Source organism: Pipra filicauda, unplaced genomic scaffold, assembly GCF_003945595.2.
Source record: "Pipra filicauda isolate LSUMZ 115617 unplaced genomic scaffold, ASM394559v2 scaffold253_size2546935_pilon, whole genome shotgun sequence".
NCBI classification, from domain to species: Eukaryota; Metazoa; Chordata; class Aves; order Passeriformes; family Pipridae; genus Pipra; species Pipra filicauda.
Window position 1 is genome coordinate 311,589 of NW_024104369.1, and position 24,845 is coordinate 336,433.

Consider the following 24,845-nt stretch of genomic DNA (forward strand, 5'->3'; position numbering starts at 1 on the left):
ACCTAGGAAGAAAAAGCAGGACAAAAATTCCTTGCATTAGCAGTGCCCAGCAAGCAATACTGCCATCTTTTCTTGGAGGGACTGTCCTACATCCTGTTTGGCTCTGAAAAATGGCATCTTGAATCAACTCCCAAGTTTGCATTCATCTTCCTTTTTACTCAACTTTTCTGTTTACTCCAGAGACAGAACTACTCTCATTTATCAACTCTGCCAGTCCAGTTACATCTGGTTATAGTCACTGCAGGCACTGCTTCCACCTTCTCTGCCTCATCTGCTGCATCCCAGACATGAGCAGTGACAGCCTTTCTCCTTTGGCAGTCCCACCTGTTTTTGTTACACCACTCCATTCTTCCAGGCTCCCAGGTAATTGCTGTGGCCATCAGGCTCTGCAGTTTCACTCCCTGTCAGCTCACACTGGGTAAGGCGGCCTTACAGGACAGTCTGCACTGGCCAGTTTCAGGTTAAATGAAATCTCTGCAAACTGCCAGTTTTTGGTAGGAATTTTACTGTTACTATAAGTCTCTGTCAAACGGGCTGTTGATTGGCAGTAATATCAAATTCAATAGCAGACAGACTTTCACGTAATTGATGTGGCATTAAGGGAAAAAATCCAATATTGAAATATTTGCAATAAAACAAAACTGGTTAATGGGGCTAGAGCTGCCTCTGGCCTGTCACTGGTAGTTTCTCAAAGCCTATCTTTGACTTATCTTTTCCCTTTGAGATCCTTAGCTGTGTCATTCATCTTTTGATGTACCATAGTCATTTTTTTGCCCTTCTTGTTAGTACTGTTAGTGAAATCAATAAAAGGAAACTGTTTTTGTGAAGATTTGCTACGAGAGAATGGCTAATGTGGTCCCAAGAAAAGCTATTAATATTACACTGTAGACTTGTTTACTAAACAAACCTATGATTCATTGTACTCAATACCAGAAATTACCCATACTGTGATTAAAAAATATTATCCTTTTTAAACAAACCAATAAAGCCATCATATAATTGTTTAGCAGAAATTTTGCTTCCTGGCTTAAATGCATCTGAGAGACTGTTTTCTCTCTGTTTGTTAATTATATTCAAACAAGTTTGTAGGCAAAACCATTCCTGATTTCTTTGGCCAGATGTGTCCTCTACCCTATGCTGACCAACTCCTTAAGCACAGATCATCTTTAATTTATCAGAACAAAGCTTCGTAAATCACAGTAATAGGGAATATGCAGGTTCCACTTTAAAAACAAAGTGGGAGTGAACATAGATTCTGACAATGAAGCATTGGGGAAACTTTTTGTTAGCTCTGGGAAAACTGATACTTTCAAGAAGCACAAGACCCTCAGTCAGTGTGTTCCCTCCATAGTGGCATGCCCACGCTGCCTCACCAGCCAGCCTTGATCTCCAGTGACTGCCACCAGAAGCTCTCTTGCCAGGTCCCATTGCCTCTCTGTGCATCCTGCTGATTTAATGGTGCCTAAAACAGGAGGGTCAGTGAGCCTGGCTGGGCTTTGTTGTAACCTGGAGTGGCCAGAAGTGAAGGTTAGGAAAATTAAACTTTGTCATTTACTAAAAGATTATGAACAACTCAGAAGGAACAGACAACTGCTAACAAAGTACTATCAGTCTGGTCGGAAAAAAAACTTGACTGGGTGTAAAACCTGGAACAAAGATATATGCTTGCAGAAATTCTAGGGCATAATGTGTACTCAGTGCTGACATGATTTCACAGGTTAGGACAGGGTGTGCCTTTGCACCTTGTACACTTCTCACAAGAGCTGATCGTGTTTTCTCAGCCGTGCATACACATTTAGACTCCAAAATCCCACAGTTAATATAAAAAGACTTATTATGTTCATTAGAGAATATGCACACAGAGAAACTCAAAGCAATTTTATTTTGCCTCTTTCCTTTAACCAGTTTTTTCTCAGGTGAAATAATCCTTGCATTAGATACCTTACTTTGTATTCAATAAAAATGCATAGGCATAGATTTTTTTTGTTATCTTCGATATTTTGCTTTGTGGCAAATCAGATATACAGTCAGCCTCATATTTGAGGATTTAAGAACCATCATTCAAGAAAGTCTGGAAACCAGAGCTCCCATTGGTTTTGCAAGCGATAGAATCTGTCTTCATTACTTATACAGTTATATTTTATATTATATCAGCACACAGACATATGTGTAGGCACCAGTGAAACAATTGTTAAAATTTCTGCTCTCTTCTCTGAATTTTATGCTACTAAGAAAATAGAAAAAGCAAAAATATTTTTCCTTTGCATTCTTCCATGCCCAAATTGAAAATTCATTAACAAGCACAAGAAATCAAATTGGATTGATAAGACCAAGTGTTTTCTAGTCCCTGCTCATTTCAGGAAGAAGGAGAATAACACTTGTTCGTGGATTTTTTCCTATGAAGAGTTAGACATGTTGGTGAGAACTGCATAATTTTTCTGCAGGGAAATTCTGTTTACTAACATGAGGCTGAGTTTATCATCAGATGGAAATGTGCAGCCAAAAAACTTAAATGCTTTAACTGTAATAGGGTAGATGCTGTGACTATGAGTCACTGAAAGGTTCTAATCAGTGGGAACGACTTGCCAGCAATGCTTTTTAACCAGTTTGGCCTTTGATATAGAGAAAGAAAGGAAAATTCCCAGCTATTAAACATCCTTAGAATCTCAACATGAAAAAACTCAAAATTTAATCTAAATTAATTAAATTAGTGACTGTACAGTAAATCACATAAATTGAATTAAACATGTTCAGACACTCTTGTCCTTACTTTGAAATAAAGATTAACTTGATTAAGACCAGTCCAATTCAAAGTGAACGTTTTCTACATAGTTTTCATGTGGATTATTCAGCCCATAATAAATTCCTCAATATATTTCCGAATTAATTTCTTGAGTGCCACTAGTGGACAAACCCTTAGGGACAATCTTTCCATAAGCTCTTTTGGGATGCTGACAAATCACCCACAGTAAATAAAGTGTTGAGTGAGAAGCCTCTCTAATAAAGCTCTCTATCTGCCAGATTCAGAGAGCATCAGAAAGGAAATCCAAAAGTCGTAGTCTATGGGAGGGAGGTGTTGAACTGTTCTCTTGCAGCTGCTGTTCCAGACATGTGGCAGCAGTAGCTGTAAGTACTCTAGGATGAATACAAGAAGTACAGACCACTGTTTCTGTAAAAAGCCAGATTCTCTTGACTGTGGTTCATTGGACTGTCACCTTGTGTGCTGGCTCATGATACAGTACCACAGAGGACTTTCTCTCCCTGCAGATGCTGGTGAAGGAGAGGGAAAGTGTGTCAAAAGTTTTTCTAACAATTCATTGATGTTAAGGACTCTTGCTAGGACTCTCAGGCTAAACAGTTCTTTTCTGGTTGGATATATTGTCAGGCTTAATTTCTCCATCACCTTTGAGATAATTGGGGATTTTTGTTGTTGTTGCTGAACTTTGTTTTGGTTTTGTTTTTTTTTTTAATCTATCATTTTTCAAATCCTCCATAACCTAAAATAGAAGCAATCAAGGTTTTGTTATGTGGTAATTACACTATTATTATAGGTCTGGTTTTTAAGTTGTTGAGAGTTTTTAGAGAAAGCAAATTTTAACCTCACCTAAGAAGATCAACATGAGATACAATTTGCCTTTGAACTAGAGTTATTAACTTTGAAGCCTGATGTTGGTACACAGTTTTCCAAACACAGGTAACATCTAACTGCTAAATGCTAAATAGAAATTTCCTGTTTCTTCACACCTAAAGACTTTAGTTTTATTTACACTCCTACCTTTTCTAAATATGGAAACAGTAATGAAAAAAAACCCTGTTGAGGAAATTTACCCTGTGGAAAAATGGCTTTTTAAAAAAAGTATCATGTTTTGAGAACCTCATCTATCTGAATACAGAAATGTCTTGAAATTGTTTTAAATTGTCCAATTTGATTAAAAATAAGTCTAAATTGTAGTGTAAATACCACAAGGAAGGAAGAGGTTGCAATGAAAGGGTTCTCTCTGCTTTTCTGTGATGATTGGTTGAAAAGAGAGAATGACCCAGCTTCAAGAAACTAAGTTCTTGTCTACCAAGATCTTTGAAAAGCCAGAGCCTTTTTTTTATCTACACCACCTGTTGTTATTGTGGGTTAGTTGCTATCTGTCAATGTTAGCTGATATGTAGATCAGTAAAAACATAGAGGTTTCTAAGCATGATCATTCATAAAAACAAACAAACCAAGAAAGTCTTGGGATAGAATACGTTCCAAATTACATGCCATGAGTATACATTATGCAATTGTATCACTTTTTTCTTCACAATCCACTGTGAAATGCAAGAGAACATGATCTTACTGTATGCCTGGAGAATACAACAGACTTTAAATATGGTTCTGTTAAGGATGGAGAGGAATGTTCTCTTCCTCAGAGCAGGAAATTAGCAAACATCAAAATACATGACTTTTCATTAGAGGAAAAAAAGGAATTAAAGGGATTAAAAAGAAAATATACACCTTGTTGTGTATTTCCTAAAAGATATTGCTGCTGTTACACTTAGAGAATGGATGGATCTTTAGCTTTAAGCAAGTTGTGCAATTTAGGGGTCACTGTACAAAAGAATCATAGAATGGTTTGAGTTGGAAGGGAACTAAAAGATCATCTAGTTCCAAAGAATGAAAGAATGCCATATGTCATCAATCAGGGTTCCAGAAATAGGTTGCTTACAACATTCATCCACTAACTCATTTCCTTGAAAAGTAGAAGGATCACAAATGAAGAAAATCCAGACATTAAATTGCTGTCTTAAAAAAAGGGAGAGAAGTAATAAAATAATCTCTAGGCTATGACAAAGCATGAAAAATTTGCTAAGATTCATGAAACTATTTGAAAACAATGATAAAGACAGATGCCAAAAAAGAAAATGTAGAATGAACAATTAAAAATATTAAAAATGCATTCAATTTTACAATCTTTATTCAAGGTCAGATAACTCCTTTTTTTACACAAACAAGCTGAGACATTTACCGGTTTCTTTCAAATGGATGAAGCTAAAAATTGTCTCTTTTTTTTTTTTTACTTTTAGACTGTGTGTGGTAATTTTCATGCCCACTGCAAAACAGACTTGAACTTCTACATAAAGACAGATGAGACATGGAGAGTTGCACTTGACATCTCAGTCCTGTATCCCAGACTCATTACCCACTTGTTATATTACAAAACAAAGTTGAATGCAATCTGGACATGTAAAATACCAACCAACATGCAACTTTTATTAATCAAACAAAAATTATCCATTTAACATACATTACTGAAATTACTATGCTATAGGATGTAAAAGATACACAAATACCCTAAAATTGCTAAGGATTATTCTTTAATTCAGTTTAACTCTTCAGTGAACAGTAGTATTACTATTAAAAAATGTTTTGTCCACTCTCAAGGTCCAGCCTCAGGCCAAAACAGTATTTGTGAAACCAGCAGAAAGACTTTTTCATCCCACTCACCACACACAAACCCACTTATAGTTTGGTGGAGGAAAATAGAATAGACAGAAAAATATGAACTTTGGTACAAATGCTACAAGATGAAAGTGATATAGTTAATACAGAAGGATGAACATCACTCTTATCTCTAGGGTGAATGCCAAGTAAGATCTTGAAAGTTCTTGAAATCTGGGAGTTTAGTTGAAATCTAAATTAATGCTGGTAAAAGAATGGCTCTTATGAATGAATCTAGTTATTTGATATCCCTCAATAACAGAAACCTTCCTCACCAAGCCCTTCTATTTTCTCTCTTCTCATGAATTCCTAATTATTTGAGTGATTTCCATCCTGACAGTTCGGAAGATGGACAGAAAATTTATAGTACGATCATCGCAGCAGGGAAATTGCAAATCATACTCCCTGATTTCATTACATCTTTGATAATTTGGAGAGAGATTGTTAGGAGGAGTAATTGGGCTGTAAACATTGTCTACATACCAAATTGGATCCTTGATGATGACCGGAAGATGCAAGTGACGAGAAGAGAGCAAGAAGCTTTGTGAAACAAGATCTCCTGTAGGAACATGGAATGTAGACCACCAAGCATTTGATATGAAATGCAAACACCACCCTTTTAATAACATTTGAATACTGAGATATGTTGCAATATTGAAATGGGTGACCTACAGAAGAAAGGCTTTCAACCCTAATATTGAGCAGCAGAATCAGCCTTCTCAGAAACAGAACTTAAATGGTATTTAATAAATACTATAGATTTTTATTACTTAAAAAGTAATAAAAATATTTTCATTTATTTCAGAAAAAGTTTATAATTTGATGACTTCTGCGTGAGAAACAAAAGAGTAACAGATTACTTACATGGGCTAAATCCAGATTTCCCTAGTCCCTTAGGCAATCCTGACCCAAGTAGTATCTAAGCAGATTCAGGGGCCAGCTTTGCATCCCATGAGTTTATCCACGTGCCAGGGAAACAGGATTTGATCCCACATGTAACTTGCACTGACATCCGTGGGAGTCTAGTGGTTGGAAGGGCCACAGATGCAAGTTTTTATCTGTGCACAGTTTCCACAATGAGATATGCAGGAATACCAAAGAGTACAGATGTGAATCTGTTCCAGTATAATAACAGACATAATTTCCATCATACTGCTATATTTTTGTACTTACTTTGTTCGCGAAGCCTAGCCATGAAAATGAATATGGATATTGCATCACCTTCTTTCCAAAGGCATCTGATACTATTTCTCTTTGCACAGAAATATATAAGTTCTAATCCACTTACAGAGAGTATTAATCAGTTTGTTTAAACAAAACAATCTTTGTAAACGAAAACTAATAGTTTCACTGAAACTAGATCCTCATCTGTAGCCATTGACTCCAGTAGGCTTTGGATCAGGCCCTAAAACAGGCATGGGTCAGTCTCACTTCCAGAAACTGTAGCAGAAATGGAGTCTGAAGCTGCACAGACTTTGTAAATATTTATTACAAAATGGACATAATTTTTTTTAGATCAAATACATGATTTACCACAGGGAATGTATGTGATTGTTTGTGACTGTGTCAATGTTTCTTTGATTTCTAAGTTTTCTTTTCTAAGTACCTTCATATGTGCCTTTTGACCACCTGTTTCAGAGTAGCAAAAAATGTAGCTGAAAAGTGATATTAAAAAGTAAAGTACATTAGTGGTATCTTAAAATAGCCCAATGCTGTAATTTTTCTATGCCAGCGTGTTAGCTGCTTTTTGGGGCTTTTTTACCTGGTGCTATGCATGGTAACAGCATTACAATTTAAATATTTATGGCAAGTCATCTGTAACTAGCTAAAACTGAGATTTAAAAATCCTCATTAACATAATGTAAATGAATATGAAGTGAAATCCATAGATCTGTTTCTTGCTTAGTTTGGGGGAAAATAACCAAACAACCCAGCCCAAAAGAGCTGAATATGTTATTTCACATATGACTAAACAGTTTGGCTGCTGGGCATTGAAAAAACCTCACAATTTTGGATATATCAACAAAAAAGTACTGTCTTTGTGTGTGATCCTGAGTATTTTGTGTGAACATTTTCTGCATGTAAAGGGCTCCTGAACCAGTTTGTGTGATGGGCCAGCATGTGAGGTTTATTTTGAGTGTCTAAACCATTCACAGGATGCAAATGGTGAAATGGAGTTCTGGTAATCCTCTGGTTTAAGAGTCTCTACTGGGACCTCTAATTTACAGATATTTACCTTTTGTTCTGGATCCTTTCTAGTAGAATTTAAAGGAAAAAAAAACCAGTCTACGCCTGGAGGAGAAAAGTATTCACTGCAAGTGAATAAGGCTTGTCTTAGCTTTCCCTGAGAAAACCCCAGGGACTGGGTCCTTAAAGAACATCAAATGGCAACAAGGACAAGGAAAGAGGGAAACAGGACAAGAAAGAAGAGTCAGAGAGGAAATGCTTCTGTATAACTTAGACACATAAGACAGTCAATAACACTACTTTTTTCTGATGAAAAACTATTCAGTCACACAGGTGGTATGAGGAAGCTCTATCCTCAGTAGTTCATTCATGAAAAAAATTCTTTTTTAAATTTAAATCAGCCCACCAGATAGACTGGTACAAATACATTCCTAAACACAAATATATGGGATTGTTTGTATGAACAAAGTAGTGTAAAGCTCATTGTAAATACCTAATTTAACAAAAATAGGCTTACATATGATAATTTTTAATCCTCAGTATTAATGACAAAATTATTTGTGATGCCATTTTTTTAAGATGGGAGCTTAATAGTAAAGAATTCAATTTTTTAATATTTCTACCAACCTTTATGTCTAATATGATATCTATATTTTTCCCAACACAAGATATATTTTCTCCAACAGAACAGTTATACTACTGCAAGGTGAAAACAAATATATCACATAATCAGCTGAGAAGAAACAGGTGTTTTTAGATTCCCTGCCAGGATAACTAAGTTTGTAGTGTTGGAGGTGCTAGTAGAAATCTGCAGCCATGGCCCCTTTTTGCTTTTCTTGGTTCTTGTAAGTTATATTTTTAAAAGTGGTTGTTGAGCCTCTGTACAGTGGATTTGTTTCCTAAAAAAAAAAAAACAAAACAAAAGAACCAAAACAAAAAGAGGTGAAATGGGAGTCACGCAGTGTTTGTGTAGAAGTAATTCTGTACTTTTGATGATTTTAGAATAGCCTTCAGTGCCTCACTTATATTCCAAGCCACTGAAATTCAGAGTGGTCTATAAGAGGCAGCACAAACCAGCCTGGGGTCAGGAACATGCTCCCCTTCACGTCTGCCTCCCAGATTAAAGTAATGCACATTGTCAAACAATACTTTATTAAATGCGTCCCATATAATCTGTGTATCAAACCTGGTGGCTGGACAATTATAAAAGCACAGAGAGTGTCTCAGCAGTGAGGTGTTACCTGTCATGGTCCTCTTTCTTGAGCCACATAGGCTATCTACCCTGTGGTGGGAGAAGGGCAAGTCTCATCTGAGCTTTTAATCCTGGTCTCTCATCAATCACTTCCTATCCTTTCGACTTGTGACAGAAAAGAAAATTAAAATGCTTCTATCAGGTGTATCCTTCCCTTCCCTCTTACCATATGTAGCTCTCCTGAAGGATCAAGAAAACATTCTCAGGTGGCCTTGCCTGTAAGTAACTGATTTTTCCCATCTCAAAAGCTGAAAGGCTGACAGTGCCCATTCTTGGAGAAATGTTGCAATCACAGGACTTGGTAGGAGAATGGAGCGGAATGAACAGCAGCACATTGCCTATCCTCCTGACACTCCCTAGAAATGCTTACTCAACATGTTTGTTTTTCAAAGATCCTCAGAAGTCTTGAAGATTTTGCAAAAGAGCAAAAAAGTCAAGGGCAGAAAGGAAAGAAGAAAAGGGAACATGTGGTGTAAGCTTGCATTAGATGCCTGAAGCTATAGATAGAAGATAAGGCCTGAATTTCTCTGTCCTTTTACCTACATTTTGGACAGCTTCCATTTGCTGCTCCTCTGTGTGAGTGGGCTCCCATCACACAGGCCATCACAACAGCTCTTTCCTAAACAGCTGTTTCTGGGCAGAGGGGTACACCTCTGATAATCACATAGGCAGCCAAGAACTTTGTTAAAATTAATCAACGACAGGGCACTAATTAAAAGTAACTAATAAAAATAAAGTTATCTACACATTCTTACATGTGCAAGAAATTAAACCAGGAGATTAAACTCTAGATATTTTTCATCCATAAAGGAATCATAATTTTACTTTGTAGGATACTAAATGTAGTGAAAACCTACCAGTAAAATCTATCCATTTAAAAGAACAAAACCAAGACACAGAATTTTAAAGGCAGTTGTGCATCATGCAACCAAATTAAATAACCTTGTATGAAATCAATGCCTGTCACGTACCGTTTGCCATTTAACTTTTGATTTTTCTGCTTCAAACTTGGCCACCTCTTTTCGGTCTTGAACTGACACCAACAATTTCCATATACAAAGTAAAACAATGCCAATGAGAAGGATAGCAAGGGTGACACCCACCATTATCATTGGGATATTTGGAAGTTGTGTGCAATCTGTGGAAAAAAAAAGTTATGACTGTGGATATCTCCAATCAGTAAATTTTAGGCAATTAAAAACAGCCAAGAAGTGTTCTGAGCTTCTCATTTGCCATGAGCTGTGCACACCTTTTTCTCCAAGTCCACTTTATTTTCCTCCTGCTAGCTTGCTAAAGGGTTTGTGAAACCAGTTGAAAAATATTGCATTAAAAAATTAAAAAAATTAATTGCTAACTTGTTCCACTGTGCTTTTACCATGTCAATCAGTTAGCAGCTGCTGGATACAGAAACAGATTCAGAAAAGCCAGAAAATTGGTTTCAGATCTGTGCCAATATAATCCTAAAAAACAGGGCTGAGTTGACAAGGTTATGAATTTTACAATGTTATGGCTGGAGCTCTAGTCCAATTAACTGATATTCAGCCTGTTGCAGAAGAAAAGATTCTAGCGAGATCTGTATAAGGGTAAAGTCATCGATGATATTGATAAAACAGAGGAAACTACATTACTGTCATGAATACAATCGGTAAAAAAAACCCTTACGCTTGTTGAAAATGTAGGACTGGGCAATTGGAAGCAATTTTGGATTTCAAGTCCTGAATTAATTTTATCATACAATATTTCAGAGAGTCAAAATTAAAACTGAAGTTTTTGCTTCACCAAAACACAAAGAAGTTTGATTCTTTTAATATTAAAAAGTATTGCTTATGTAAGTTGAACGCTACTATTTTAAAAAATTTTCTGCTGAACTATGGTTTAAGGACATCGAAAAATTCATTTCAACTAATCTGTCTTACATGATTGTATTTCACATTTTGATTTTCCTTGATGTCATCATTTGACTAATTCTGAGGGGTCTGGTTTGAGCAGTGGGCTGGCATTCTGGCTGCTGGTACCATGTTGACTTTACTGTCATCTACTGTTCTGCTCCTGGGCCTTGAAATGTGAACTGAGGTAAGACCTCAAGAAATTCTCTAGAAATATGATTTCATTCATGGAAGTGAAGATGGTTATTGTAGCACTGTGGGAGAGCCACTACACAGCAGTCACTGCTTAAGGAAATACCTTCTTTAAAATATTTCTTTTGGGTTTGTTTGTGTTTTTTTTCCTAAATCTACTTAAAATACATAATAAAGATATTTATTAAAGAGAAAATCTTACCCTTAAATTCTTGTATCTTAAGAATGTAGTTTACAAAGAGCTGTGCTTCTTTAATACTAGCTTTGTTACAACCATCTTTACTGTACTAGTAACCTATACAAAACCAGACCACTGTTCTTATGGCAGAAGTCGCTTTTGTTGTGCAGTGAAATCACTTTTGTTCTCATGTTTGCTAAAAAAAGGCTACACAAAGGGTTAATAAAACAAATGCCATTTGTGCTAACAGAAGTAAGTTACAAATCTGCATGGCTTTGCCTAAAACATAACTAACATTTAGTACGAAGATGTCTTAATTGCCTGGAAGATAAACTATTTGGCTGCTGAAAAGTGGTGTCTGGGTTCTCTCTTGTCCTGCCTGATTAGGAGATTTAATAAAAAATCAGTAGTGAAACAACAGTAAATAAAGAAGTCATGTTAATGAAAGGACATAAAGGGATCTGTTCTGTATCTGTTAGTTATTCAAAATATTCAGAACTTAATGAGAGCTGGAGCACGCCTCCTACGAAGATGGGCAGAGCAAGTGGGGGTTGTTCAGCCTGGAAAAAAAAAAGGCTTTGGGGAGACCTAAAGAGCACTTTCCACTACCTGAAGGGGCTACAAGACAGCTGGAGGGGGACTTTTTACAAGGGCATGTAGTGACAGGACAAGGGGGATTGGCTTTAAATTGAAAGAGGGTAGATTTAGATTGGATATTAGGAAGAAACTCTTTACTGTGAGGGTGATGAGGCCCTGGTACAGGCTGCTCAACACCTCAACCCTGGAAGTGTTCAGGGCCAGGCTGGAGAGAGCTCTGAGAGTGGTATCCCTGCTTGGATCAGGGTGCTTGGAACTAGATGATCTTTTAGGTCCCTTCCAACCCAAACCATTCTATGATTCTATGATACTGCAAAATTCAAAAGAATTACAAATATATTTTAGAATTTCATCAGGTAAACTCAATCAGATAGTCTTTTGACTATTTGTCCATCTATGAAATATATATAAATTTCAAAGTGAATTCTAGTTTTATCATATAATGCAAATGACATCTAGTATCTCAGAATTGCACAGGGCTTTAAAAAAATTTGCTTATTCTTGTAGCAATGATCACTGTGCCCATCTTTCATGAAAGGTCAAGTATTCATTTTACCACTGCATTAAATAAGTACTTGAGGAGGTGCTCTTTTGGCTGGGCAGAGAAGAACTACAAACACAGGGAGGTGCTGTTCTGCTTAAAAGAGCTCAGCTTCTAGATTGCTCACCCTGTCTGTGGTTTTAAATCAGATTTCACATAGGAAAAGCAATATTCACTGCTTACCTTTCTGTTCTATGCTGTGAATGACTGTCCTTCCCTGTTCATCCACAGCCAGTAGAAATGTGGTTATACATTCATTTTCCCCCTGCAAAGAGCAGGAAATGGATTTATCCTCTGAATAATCTGCAGAGAGAAGAAAAAAAGTCATTCATCAGATCAAATTAAATTTAACATTTAATAACTAGAGAGACTGCTGGCATCACGTTTGTCATAGCTTCATCTGTGGATGGTAAAGAGTGAAAGACAAAAGCAGTAACACTCTCAGAATTTCCACTAAATTTAATGGCTTTTCTACCAATCCCAATTTTGTTTAGTTTCTGATTTTTCGCTTATATTTCCGAAGAACTAATCCCGATGTTGTCAATCTACACTGACCATCTAGTGTATCCTATTAGTGTGCTGTGAATTTCAATGAATTGGAAGTGCCTTCAAGATGCTTAACTGCCATCTGTCTAGGAAATGTAGTCCCAAATTAGAGGACAAAGTAAAGAGTAGAACCAAGTGTGTTCCTTTGGTTTACAGCTACTTCTGCCATCTCTAGATCACGTGTCAGAAGTAAATATACATATATCAAACAGCAATGGATGCTGTTAGAAGGGCTGCCATTCATTTCTTCCACAAGAGCCCCCTCAAAGGTCAGTGTGTGTCCTGTACCGTCACAAGAGTAAATATAGATTAATAACAGAAAACTGTAATTCTGGGATTTTTGTAATGTGATTCCAGGGAAAGCAAATAAAGTGACCTGAGATGACAGTCTGCCCTTGTTTATTCGTCTCTCCACTTAGTGTTGATCTGCACAAAAGCTTAATCCACTTCTTTCCTTCCAGATTATTCCTAACTGGGGAGCTTTTCTGCTGAGAAAAATTCATTCAAAGGGAACAGGGAGACAGGAGGAAGCTGGCTTTGAGGAACAATATAAAGCAAATAAGACAATCAAAAATTACCATAATTTGGAGCGCAATCATAATATAATATTTTACAGATAAAAAATATCTTATAACTGTGTGCAGTAATGGATTATAAAGAAACCTATGGTACATAAAGAAATAAGTGCTCACTCTGTTTTTTTTATTCACATGGCTTATTATCATAAGGTTTGGTCTTACAGAAAACACTATTAAACGCTATAGAAAATATGACAGTATTGACTACAATAGCCCCTTTCTCTGCTTGTTATAAAAAGAGAATCACATCTGGTTGGATTTTAATGGAAACATGCTCTTGATTTGCGATAATCTTGTATTTAACCTGTTGCCTGTCCTTAGTGGCAGAGCAATGTGTTATCTAGCAAAGTGACAGGCAGCCAAGACTTGCTGATTTAACAAGATTTGGTTTTGTTAGAAGGGCCACAAACTGCAGACTGATGGCTCTCATTGCCAGGTCACAGTTCCAGTAACACTGTCACAAGTTCTGCAATATTTGTACTTTCCCAACTCCTTTAAGCAAGCAGATTCAAAATATTAGCTTGCTTAAAACAAACAAAAAAAAAGGGTAGTTGTTAGCTATCCTGAAGATGGCGAAAAACTTGCAGACATATTCCAAATATCATCCAGAAGGCAGTAACAGCACATGTATTAGATATCTTTAAATAGTAATTTTTAATTTAATGTCATCATTTGAAACCAAGGGGAGCAGAAGCATGATTATGTGTAATGATGTAGAAATGAAAGCAAAGATGCCCGTTCAAGCTATTCAGAACCCAGCTTACAGTTAATATTTTTATTTCTCTGATGTTATTTTTAGGATGAGGGATCACTAAGAGACTCTATTGCATATATTATTTGCAGTTCATCAGCACAAAAATTTGCCTACATAGGTAAATTCCTGTAATTTACATCTGTGTAATTTTCTGCATTCTGCAGTGAATCATCATACTCTTCTCACTTCTGCCTGCAGCCTAATGCTATTAATTTCAATTGTATTTGAAATCATCAGTCATACTGGAGGAGGAATTGGGTAACAGTGGCAAGATGGATACTCAAAGCATGAAAGACTCCTAACAGAAACTAATATAAAAGATTCAACAAAAAAAATTGACTGTAAATTTAAATGTCATTATGCCCTTTCTTGTTTGCCTTTTGCTCAATAAAATGCTTTTTTTGAACAGAGTTCATCTCACTTTGAGTCATAACAGAGCAGTGTTGATATAGAGGTTTATTCAGGCTTCAGTATCCACTTTGCTGCTGCACTTGGAATTCGTGAGGTGTCAGCACTACGAGGGAGGAAAAACTCAGTTTCTCCAAAGAAAGCGTAACTGTCCCTGCTGGGCTTGTGGCAGGAACAGCCTGGTGCCCTGTGGCTGGGGTGGTGGCAGGAACCACGTTTTTGGAACAGTGGTTCTTCTTGGGTAGCGAGGGCTCCTCTTGCACCCATCTGGCAAAGGAGGGATTAGCCTAACTTAAATGTTCAAGTACTAAAAGTGAATGAAAATAAATGTATAAAAGTGATACCTGCTGTGGAGATAAGCCCAGTAAGTGTGAAGCCATTAGCACCTCCAGAGCTGCTGGGCATCCCATTCCCTGACAGATCCTTAAGGGGAATGGCTGATCCATTGTGTTGTGGGGAGCAGGAGGAGAAACCCCTGGCAACCCGAGAACCAAAGCAGAGGAAGTGAAAGCCACGACTCAGAGCCTAAAATGGGCATTGCCATTTAGGAAACAGGAAAATGTAAAGCCTACCCTTTTTTCCTTGCTTCATACTTCCAGTCATTGTATTGCAACATACACATGCAAAAGAGAAATGAAATTTTTTAAGTGCTAATGTGTTATTTAAACTAAAGCTATTGCTTTTGTTTGTCCCCAAAGCCTTGAAACATTAAAGAAACTGAAACATAAACCAGAAAGAAGTAGACTACCATATGAAGTTGCTCAATACTCTTTCTTAAATATTATGTGGTGTGCCAGTTATAGTGTTTTCAAATTGTTGAGTTTTGTTTAAGTAATAGTGTTTATTCTATGATTATTTTTTAATTCTTATTTTGAAGGTTATTTTTTTCCTCTAAGGACTTCTTAATGAGGCTACCTCCATGCCAAAACAAATCCTTGGAGCTATTAGACAGGCATTTAAGATGAAACACAGTTTGCAACAGCTTCATCTTTTTCTCTTTTTTCTTTTTTTTTTAGAGGTCCAGATGGGAACAGTTCACTTCACTACAGTAGTTGCTGTAACTGCTAGAAATAAATTTTAAACCTAAAGAAGTAGCTGACAGTCCCAGTCAGGGAAGCATAGGACATGAAAAAAAGGAAATAAGCAGGAATAGGAGATGGTATTGTCATGCTCGTATTCCAGCGACCTCTGTGTATGTGAACAGAGGCATATAAATGGCTCTTTCTGCTCTTGATCAGTTTTCATTATATTCGAAAATAGAATGTTTTACATATTCCAATCTACAAATATCTGCCATCTGACAACAGCAACTTGCAAACTTTACAGAGATACAATAGAAGTGTTTATATATTTTTTAAGCCTGTAAAGATGTTTTATATTTATAAACAAATACTGATGTTTAGAAAGGCAAAGCATGATAATAATTTTAATGAAAACACAAAATTATAATTAATTGTCCTTACAAGGGCAATATTTGTGATATTTTAGCTCTGTATTATGGAGTATTGTCATCCAAAAAAAAAAAGGTGTAGCTTTCCTGGAAATATGTACATCAGTGATGACATTTCTGCATGCACAGCTCTGGGTAGCCTTCCAACAGCTTGCAGACACAAACCTTAGACACGCACACAGGATTCTGCATTATCATCCTTATTCTTACATTTGTCTTATTTAATGCTTATTGTACATATGTGATGTGGATACAATACACCTATGCAGAATATACAACCTAAGGAGTCCTTCTGCTGTACCTTTTGCAACCAGACATGTCTATCTAGTATTTTTAGCCACCAGCGCGCTTGTAACAAATGTGGGTAGAGCCCTTCCCAAATCTTTGATCGCAAAGCCTAGCCATGATGTCCTGTCTCACTTAACAATTGCATGTGCCACAGGGTTGGGACTAGAATTGCCATTAGAATACATACAGACTACCTGTTGAACAGGCAAGTGTCTTCCCCTACAAAAAGAAAAATATGCACTCTTTCATTTAAAGGTTTGTTTCTGTTTTTTTTTTATTTTGATGCTTTTTGGTTTTCTTTTTCTGATAGTATTATCTCACTCAAGATTAATTACTGTTCCAGAAACTTCCCTTGATGGAGGGCAGCTTTGAATTAAAGTGAACGACTGGAAGATGTTCTTAGCCTTTTAGAATATAAGAAATGTCTTTGCCACAGATTAAAGGGCTGTGTCTAGTCAACCAGCGATAATCAAGGGTCTGCCTAAGGACTGGAGTCAGGTTTTCTATTTGTATGGTAGAAGAAGCCCCATTGGAACTCATGGTACAGTCGTAACTTAAACTTAGGGACTTTCATCAATCACTGGTTTGCAGGGACTGGTATTTATTAAATTCTATACTTTCCTGCATAAACTTCTTAGAAAATAGGCATGACTCAATGTGATAATTAACCTGAAAGGGTAACACCAGCCCTGTTCTGCATTTCCTGCTTGCCTCAGAAGAACCATAAATGACAGTAATTGCCTTATGAGCCATAAAATAATTCCACAGCAGAAAAACAAGGATACTTTCAAATATAAAATTACTGAAAGTGGAACCTACCACTAATCACACACACACACAAGAAAGGAGGACTGAGTATACCAACCCTTTGCAATGCTGACAGTTGCATCAACCAATTTGCATTTTTCACTGCAATCTCCCAGTGACTTGTCATCTGAAGCCAAGTGACATTCCACACAGCTCCTGTGGAAAATAATTCAGCAGCCCATCAATCTCTGCCTGTCACAAAGCAACAAGACAAAAGCCAGTATGTGTGCATCTGCATTTTAAAAGGAAGCTAAATAAAAGGTCTCCTGCTATGGATACAGCAGTTCTCAGGAATATGATAGGTACTGCCACCAAAAAAAATCCCAACAAAACCAAGCAAAAAAACCCCCACCTGAATAAAGGTATTGTGGATAAGCTCTGTCTTGTCCTCTATTCTCTCCCAGTTTATTAGCTACCAGACAGAACCCCAGGCAACATTATTCATGTAGGTCTATCAAAGACATGTGATTAGTCACACACAACATTCATTTTTAAAAATTTAGAAAATAAATATTCTGAACATTAAATACTCTTACACAAAATATCAGCTGAAGGAATTCCTATCAGATGAGTGATATCTGAAATTGACTTCAAAGAGATCAAGTTGGGGCACCAAGTATAAGTGTGCCTTTGTTGAAAGTCTGTTGAATAATGTATTAAAACACTTTTCAGGTGTCTCAATGGTTGTCTCTTGAATGTGATTACTTGTGTCAGGAATTACTTAGATCCTAATAATACTAATGAAATTTACTGGAAAATTATTTTTTTATTTAATGGTGGAATGATTGAAATACTATTTAAAAATGCAGAATCTAAACCAATTCCTTTAGAAATCTCTGAAAATCTTCCCATAAATTCAATGAGGATTTTAATAAATCCAGAGCTTATTAATGGAAAATAAAACAACAAACAGAATTAATACATGAAAATTTCTGATGAAAAATGCATATACTGATTTCTTACAATAGCTTCAGGGGCTGAGACTCCGAGAAGCAATCTGAAGAACTGAATGCATAAAGGGGAAGGGGAAGGGGAAGGGGAAGGGGAAGGGGAAGGGGAAGGGGAAGGGGAAGGGGAAGGGGAAGGGCAGGGGGGAAGGGGGGGAAGGGGAAGGGGAAGGGGAGGGGAAGGGAAGGGAAGGGAAGGGAAGGGAAGGGAAGGGAAGGGAAGGGAAGGGAAGGGAAGGGAAGGGAAGGGAAGGGAAGGGAAGGGAAAACAGTGGCTATGTTCTGTTGCACTGAGTTATATATATCCATGGGAATATGCTGAGGCTGCTAAGTTTATCTTCAGGGGATGGAGATGACCTTATCACTTGCTCTGTAGATAGTGAATAATAAAGTGAGCAGGTAATGGGATAGCCTCTATCTCATGGAGACAAATTCAGTGTTGTTGGTTTTGTCATATTTGCCATGTTTCTTTTACAACACACTCTCTTTCTCAGCTGCCTAGCCATTGAATCTCCACCCTCTCTGACCTGGTCTTTCAGCTCTCTTGGTTACCCTACCCAGGTATTCCCAATATTCTCTCTCTCCTGGCTTTTTGTGTCCTGCATTTCAGCACGAGAAGACACTGAAGTAGAGAGAAAAGATCTAATATTGTATACAATATACATGTTTAAGTGGGATAATGTAATGCCTATCATGTAACTTTATATTTCTTATTCTCTGCCAAATCGGGCAGAGCAAAGCAGCAGCCCCGTCCTTCATGTTTAGAGCAGTTGCATGCAGAAGTTCTCTTTACTCACAGCTTTGAACATACTGAGAGGCTTACTTTTGTAGGTCAAATTTAGCACTAACAGAAACAGATTCATGATTTAATCACATGCCATGGAATAGCTTCTTACTTAGATACAGTAGAGACTGCAATGACAGGCATGAAAATGCAGTGGTGGAGAGCTGGTATGGAAGAGAAATGGGACTCAACTCTAAATAAGGAGACAGGACATCATCATGAAACGTGCAGCTGAAACTGCTCATCACTCAGAAGGCAAAGCCAGGGTCATTAATAACATGTTCTGTGAAGCTTAATTCAACTTCTAGCTTAAATTTCTACTGAAGACTGCCCAGTTTGGACTGTAGCCCTGCAAGAACTCATTTAATACAAGCATGAGCGATGGTGTACTTAGAGTGGTCAGCTTCACAACCTGAGTATTTTTGGTTGATTTTCCTGTTATGCACCATAGCATTCACCTCGCATCACAGCAGGAAAGCTACACAAATTTTGTATGCTCAGTGGACAGAAGACATTTCACCATTTACAGTCAATTTATCATCAACTTACACATGACATACAGCTACCCACTAATTCATCCCCAGACTATTACCTAGTTTATCATACTTGCACCTTTTTAATTCAGCCAAGCTTAACTGAATTTGGACTATGAATTTGCAGATGTGTAAAACTTGAGTGGACAACACTACCTTATTCATTCATATGCATGAGAATGATAATAAAAATGCCAATTTTTTCTGCAAGTCCTCATTTTTGCTGCAGCAGCCATGCTGTGAAATTTTTATTTTGTACTATGCACTGGAAGGAAGTTTGTCTGGTTTTGTCTGATGTCATATAAGGTCACCGTTCTGATTAGTTATACAGCCAGGGACAGCAGTGGAACTGTGAAGTTTTACCTGTGCTGCTTGAAGGTGATTTAATTGTTTTCCATAAAGTCCTTTTATATGAGAGTAGTGCTCATGAATGGTTGAAATATGAATTATGACTACCTCTCTCAAAGGGCAAAGAAGCTCTTGGGTTCTGGTCTGTAAATCCAATTTACAGACACAGCAGTAAACATACTGCTGAGGCAGTATAGGAAATAGATACCTGGATGATACAAACATCAGAGATGTAAAACCAGCACATTACCATCTGGAACTGCAAGAGTCACCGCAGAGAGGGCATTTTTCACATGTGTGGCCTGAAGTCCCTGGATGGGTGCAAGCACATGTCCCACAGATGCATTCTCCTCTCCCACTGCACAGTGTCCCATCCTCAGCAATGCAGGCGCTGGTGTCAGTTGTGCAATTACAGTATTCACCAGTCCATCCACTGTGGCACTTGCATTCCCCACAATCACAGTCACCATTGCCTGGAAAAACATTTATTGTGCTTCCGATCAGTCTCTTAATAAGAATCTGAAAGATGACCTATAAAATCATTCTCCTTAATAGAAAATATTTTCCCCTCTCTAACCTTTCTTCCAAACATCTTTCTCTCCCAGCATTTTCAGTTTTAAGCTAGAGGATCAAATTTTTGTTTAGACTGGCTGTTAGCCAGTGCAGCTCCATTGTCTTTACTGGAGTCCTCCACACAGACCTTGTCTCCTGACAGTGCACAACCTAATGGGTAAATACTTCTGATTTATAATGGTATAGCCCAGGAAAAAACTGGTTTAAGTCTAAAGACCATCCAGAAATAGCAAATTACACTTTATACAGAATTGATTGCAACTGAATATATGATGAAAATACAAATTCACAAGCTCACAGCTAAGGGTGAGTCAATAAAGCTCTAAATACAGACACTCAAAATAGCACCAAGGGACCATACCTCCACACTGAAGCCCTCTGTGCCTCCCACAGGAGAAGTCATCACACTCGCAGTGAGGCCCGTACACCTTTCCGTACGGGGACGGGTGGCACACACACTGCCCGCAGTAGCAGTCGCCTCTCCCGCTGCAGGAGCTCTGACCAGCTGAGCCCTTGCAGGAACTGGTGCCCAGGGAGCTCTCGTCGCACTCACAGTGCGGCCCCACATACCCCGGGCTGCAGACGCACACCCCACACTCGAATGATCCTTTCCCTTGGTTGCACTTTGGGCTGTTCATCTCGGCCTTTGCCTGACAGTTGCAGCTGCATAGGGGATGTACTTCCATTTCCAGCACGTCACTGAGCCCCACAGGTTTTATCATGATATGCCTTCTGTTTTTTTCACAAGAAGGGAGACTTACAGTCACATTGAAAGAGACCTGGAAGAGAGAATGGGGGCTGTTAGGAGGTGAAGCACAGGGAGCTCTGCAGAGTAGTCAGGACAGAGTAATAGATACTGCCAGCTTTTTGGTAATTTTTTTGGAGGAAGATTATTTAATAAAGAGAAAACTCTCTACCTTGGTGTCCTAAATTCTCTGGACTTGATGTCTTTTGAGAATTTGTTCTTTACTTACTGTATCTCCCACTTTCACGCGAGAGCATTTCTTCTGATGTGGAAAAATGGTCCCATTGTTACAAATGGCCGTGAAGGAGAGATTGAGCCCTTCTGTCTCTCCCAGGATCTCCAACTCCACCTCAGACCTTAGCTCCTTCAAGGAAAAAAAGTGAGATGAATGGAGTGATAACACTGCCAAGCTCTGCCAATGTTCTGCGTCTGTGTAACGTGGACTGTAACTTATCCCAACTTACACAGAAGTAAACCCATGCTTTGGTACTTTGTTTACAGACCTCTCTATTGCAAGAAAAACAGGGAACAAGCAAAACAAAGCAAATGCCGATAGGCCTGGCTTTCAGTGGAAAGCAATGGTGGCATCAGTTTAATATCCACTATCACGGGGCTTATTTCCTGCCCTTGCAGGAGAACAAATTCAATGTTTTATTAAATTATCTTTCATCACTCTGCTGACTGATACAGGTTTTCCTTTAGATCTGGTCTTACTGAGGTGTGGATTTGTGTCCCTGATTGCATTGCTAGCTCTGGGCTTTTCCTGATTAGCCAGGTTGTGTCAATATTGTTCCCTCCCTTCCTTTCTTCTCTCGATGGAAATTCCTACTTCATAAGCTGTATGTGCTATTTCAAGCTGTATTCAACAACATTCTCATTTCTTAAATCAATTTGTTCAGTCAAACTTTCGTTTCGTAATTCACAAACTTTCTTCCTGAACTTGCTCATACTAGGTTTTTGTATTTTAAGTCTTTAAAATATTTTACAGCAACTTTGCTTACATAGCCTTAATCCAAAGCCTGTCACAGACAATGGGGAAATTCCCTATGATTTCATTGGCCTGTGGATCCAGTAAATGGAAATTTTTCAAAAGTACCTCAGCAACTGCTGAGTAAACATCTCACTGACTTGACTTTGTGCTCATGGGAGCCTAATTGCTTACAAAATACCCCCTGCCCTTCAGTCAGAGCATGAGGAGCTTGCTGACTTTACTTCAGTGAGTCATTCTACTAAAGTTATCAGGATGACTCACTGGAGTAAAGGTCTGGTGGAGTAAATCAAAGTAAAAGTAGAATAGGTATAAACCTGCATAGACAACAACTCTGTCCTTTGTACATTCCCTGGAAATTTGTCTTAGGGTTGTAAAACTGTGCCCTGGGCATCAGGTTGGTAATGTTGGTAGCTTTAGATATGTCCAAATTTCCCTTTACATTTGTTTTAGAGATAGGTGCTTATGTCGCTATTGAAACAATGCAGACAGTCATAAAAATTTGTTTGCAATAGGTGGGCTCTCACGAAAGGACCAAATATAAACATCTAGATAAAACTGTAACTGTTGGCATGTGCTGATGTTACAGGAGATATCACCAATAGTTCCTCTTCCACCAGCTGCAAAACTTCAAGGCTCAAACAGAGTACAACTGTGAGAGAAAATTAAATGCTGTGGAACACCAAATCATAATACTTTGAATTCTGGAGTCTGTATTGGGTCATTGGAATGTGCCTTGCTATTGTGAGAGGTCAGATTGGACACTTTATGCCACCGAAAATGAACACATAAACTGTGACAAATTTGAATTTTTTTTATCTTAATATCTGTGAGCACTTCTAATGATGTTTTAAATTTACTGAGCTGCCTGACCATAGTTTGAGGACAGATAGCAGACAGTTTAGTGAGCTTCAAGCCATTCACAGAGAAACATTTATGATTCAAAAAATTTTCTGAATGAAAGAACAGAAAAAGCAGTGTTACATACTTGTGCCCTTTTGTTACCTGTCTTTTCTAATATACTATTTCTTTGGTCTCATTTTCTTGCAAGTGAAAGGATCAAACACTGGGGAAAAAAAGCAACAAGTGGAATTTTTCTGAAATTTTAAAGTCTTGGAATGGCTTTAATCAAATGGCCTGCTATCTGTCACAATGCATTTTAGCCTATAGCTTGGCAATAAAAAGTTATGGGGAATTCAATGCTAAACAAAACAGGCAGAAATATGCTTACAGAAGAAAATGAATCATACTTGGAAAGAACATGAGAACTCCTTGTAACAAATATTTTGACAGCTCAGATTTTCTTAACTTTCTTACTTCCTCTCTGAAGAGTCTAGATGGCAACACACTGTGAATGGCATTAGCAAACCTTATGTTTGCACAGCAAGCAAATACTCGAAAACACTTTAAAAGTGTTAAAAGATTTAATCTAACTCTACCCAGGGGGACAAAGAGTTATTTATTCCTTTTGTGTGAGTAAAGAAACAGAGACACACCACATTGAATTACATTGCTAAGAGTATCGTGAAAAGTGTCTGACAGAAGTGGCATTAGATCTTCGGGGTTTGCATGTGATTTTTAACTGTAGATCTACCTTCATTTCCCCCCTCACAGTAAAAACCTCAAAATTAGATATCTTCACTTACATCAAATAAGGTGGGTTTTGTGTTTCCTGCTTGGAAGATTTTCAATCTTGAAGCAATAAGATTTTTAATCTTTAAGGTTATATGTAATAAGATGGACTTAGGGAAATTTTGAGTGTGACATGTTGCTACTTGTACACATTTTACATCTTGAAATGTATGTGGGATTTTAAGAACCTATGTGCCGCCCTGGTGAACTGTCTGGACATGCTGTACCTGGATGAGGATGAGATGAGTTATGGCCCAAAGGCAGAACCACCCTTTCTCCAGTCACCTCCCTGATGCTCCTCGAGTGGAACAAGCACAGAGCTTGGAGCTCCCTCCAAACCATGTCCATGGGATGGGTGAAAACAGGATCAGCTGAAACAGCTCAGGAGCTGCATCGTGGTCACCACTGACAGCTCTGAGAGCTGGTCGTCTCAAAGCATGCAGCAGCTAAAAAGCCAACAATGTCCTAAGTATATGAGCAAGGAGGCTGAGAACAAGACAGAGGGCATAATTTTGTCTTTGTATAAACATTAGTGTGCCCTCTATTGTGTACTGCAAGCTCCTGTGGTCTCCACATGTCAGGAAGCACTCGTTAGAGTCAGGGAGCATAAAGGTACAGTCAGATAAAGTCACCAAGAGCATGGAGCAGCCAAAGAGAGACTTAAAAGGCTGGGATTTTCCAATTTGAGATTGGACAACAGAGAAGATTGGACTGTTGGTGGAAGATGTTTTAGTGATAAAATATTATGAAATCATGAAGACATTAAGATAAGGTAAATGCAGAGCTCTTATTCACCAAATTCTGCAACAGTAGAACTAAAGTGGACTCTGTGAAATTTTAAAGCATAGGGAGTAGGCTAAGATAGGAATAAGAAAAGTGTATCTTGCACAGTGTGACTGAAGTCCTTTTTGCCATAGAAGGCAATAGAAGCTGAAAAATCAGCAGGTTCAAAAATGAGAGTAGGAAAAAAGTCATACATGATAGGAACATAAGCAGATGTTAAGAGGAATAGGCAAGGATGCACTCTCCACATTAGCAATGTTCCAGTGAAGCACCATTCTGTACTTGATGTTACAGCACCAGCACATAACCCTGGAACTTTTTTTGTGTGTTTTTCCATTACTTACTGGACAACAAATTGGTATTTCAGCTGTTAAA

General features: G+C 37.9%; 1 protein-coding gene across 2 annotated transcripts in view; it reads right to left on the minus strand.

Annotated features, from left to right (window-relative positions):
- Positions 1 to 24,845, minus strand: part of ITGB6 (integrin subunit beta 6) — a 94,621-nt gene that overhangs the window by 40,412 nt on the left and 29,364 nt on the right. The window contains exons 11-17 of one of the 2 annotated variants that reach the window (XM_027734160.2): positions 21,297 to 21,431; positions 20,684 to 21,101; positions 20,000 to 20,222; positions 17,196 to 17,293; positions 12,490 to 12,609; positions 9,884 to 10,050; positions 4,932 to 8,559 (exon numbers count right to left, since the gene is read on the minus strand). In XM_027734160.2, the coding sequence (XP_027589961.1) occupies positions 8,458 to 8,559; positions 9,884 to 10,050; positions 12,490 to 12,609; positions 17,196 to 17,293; positions 20,000 to 20,222; positions 20,684 to 21,101; positions 21,297 to 21,431 (1,263 nt within the window). In that variant the 3' untranslated portion in view covers positions 4,932 to 8,457. Of the gene's footprint in view, positions 1 to 4,931; positions 8,560 to 9,883; positions 10,051 to 12,489; positions 12,610 to 17,195; positions 17,294 to 19,999; positions 20,223 to 20,683; positions 21,102 to 21,296; positions 21,432 to 24,845 lie in introns of those variants that run through there. The other variant, XM_039382068.1, reaches the window with a different exon arrangement.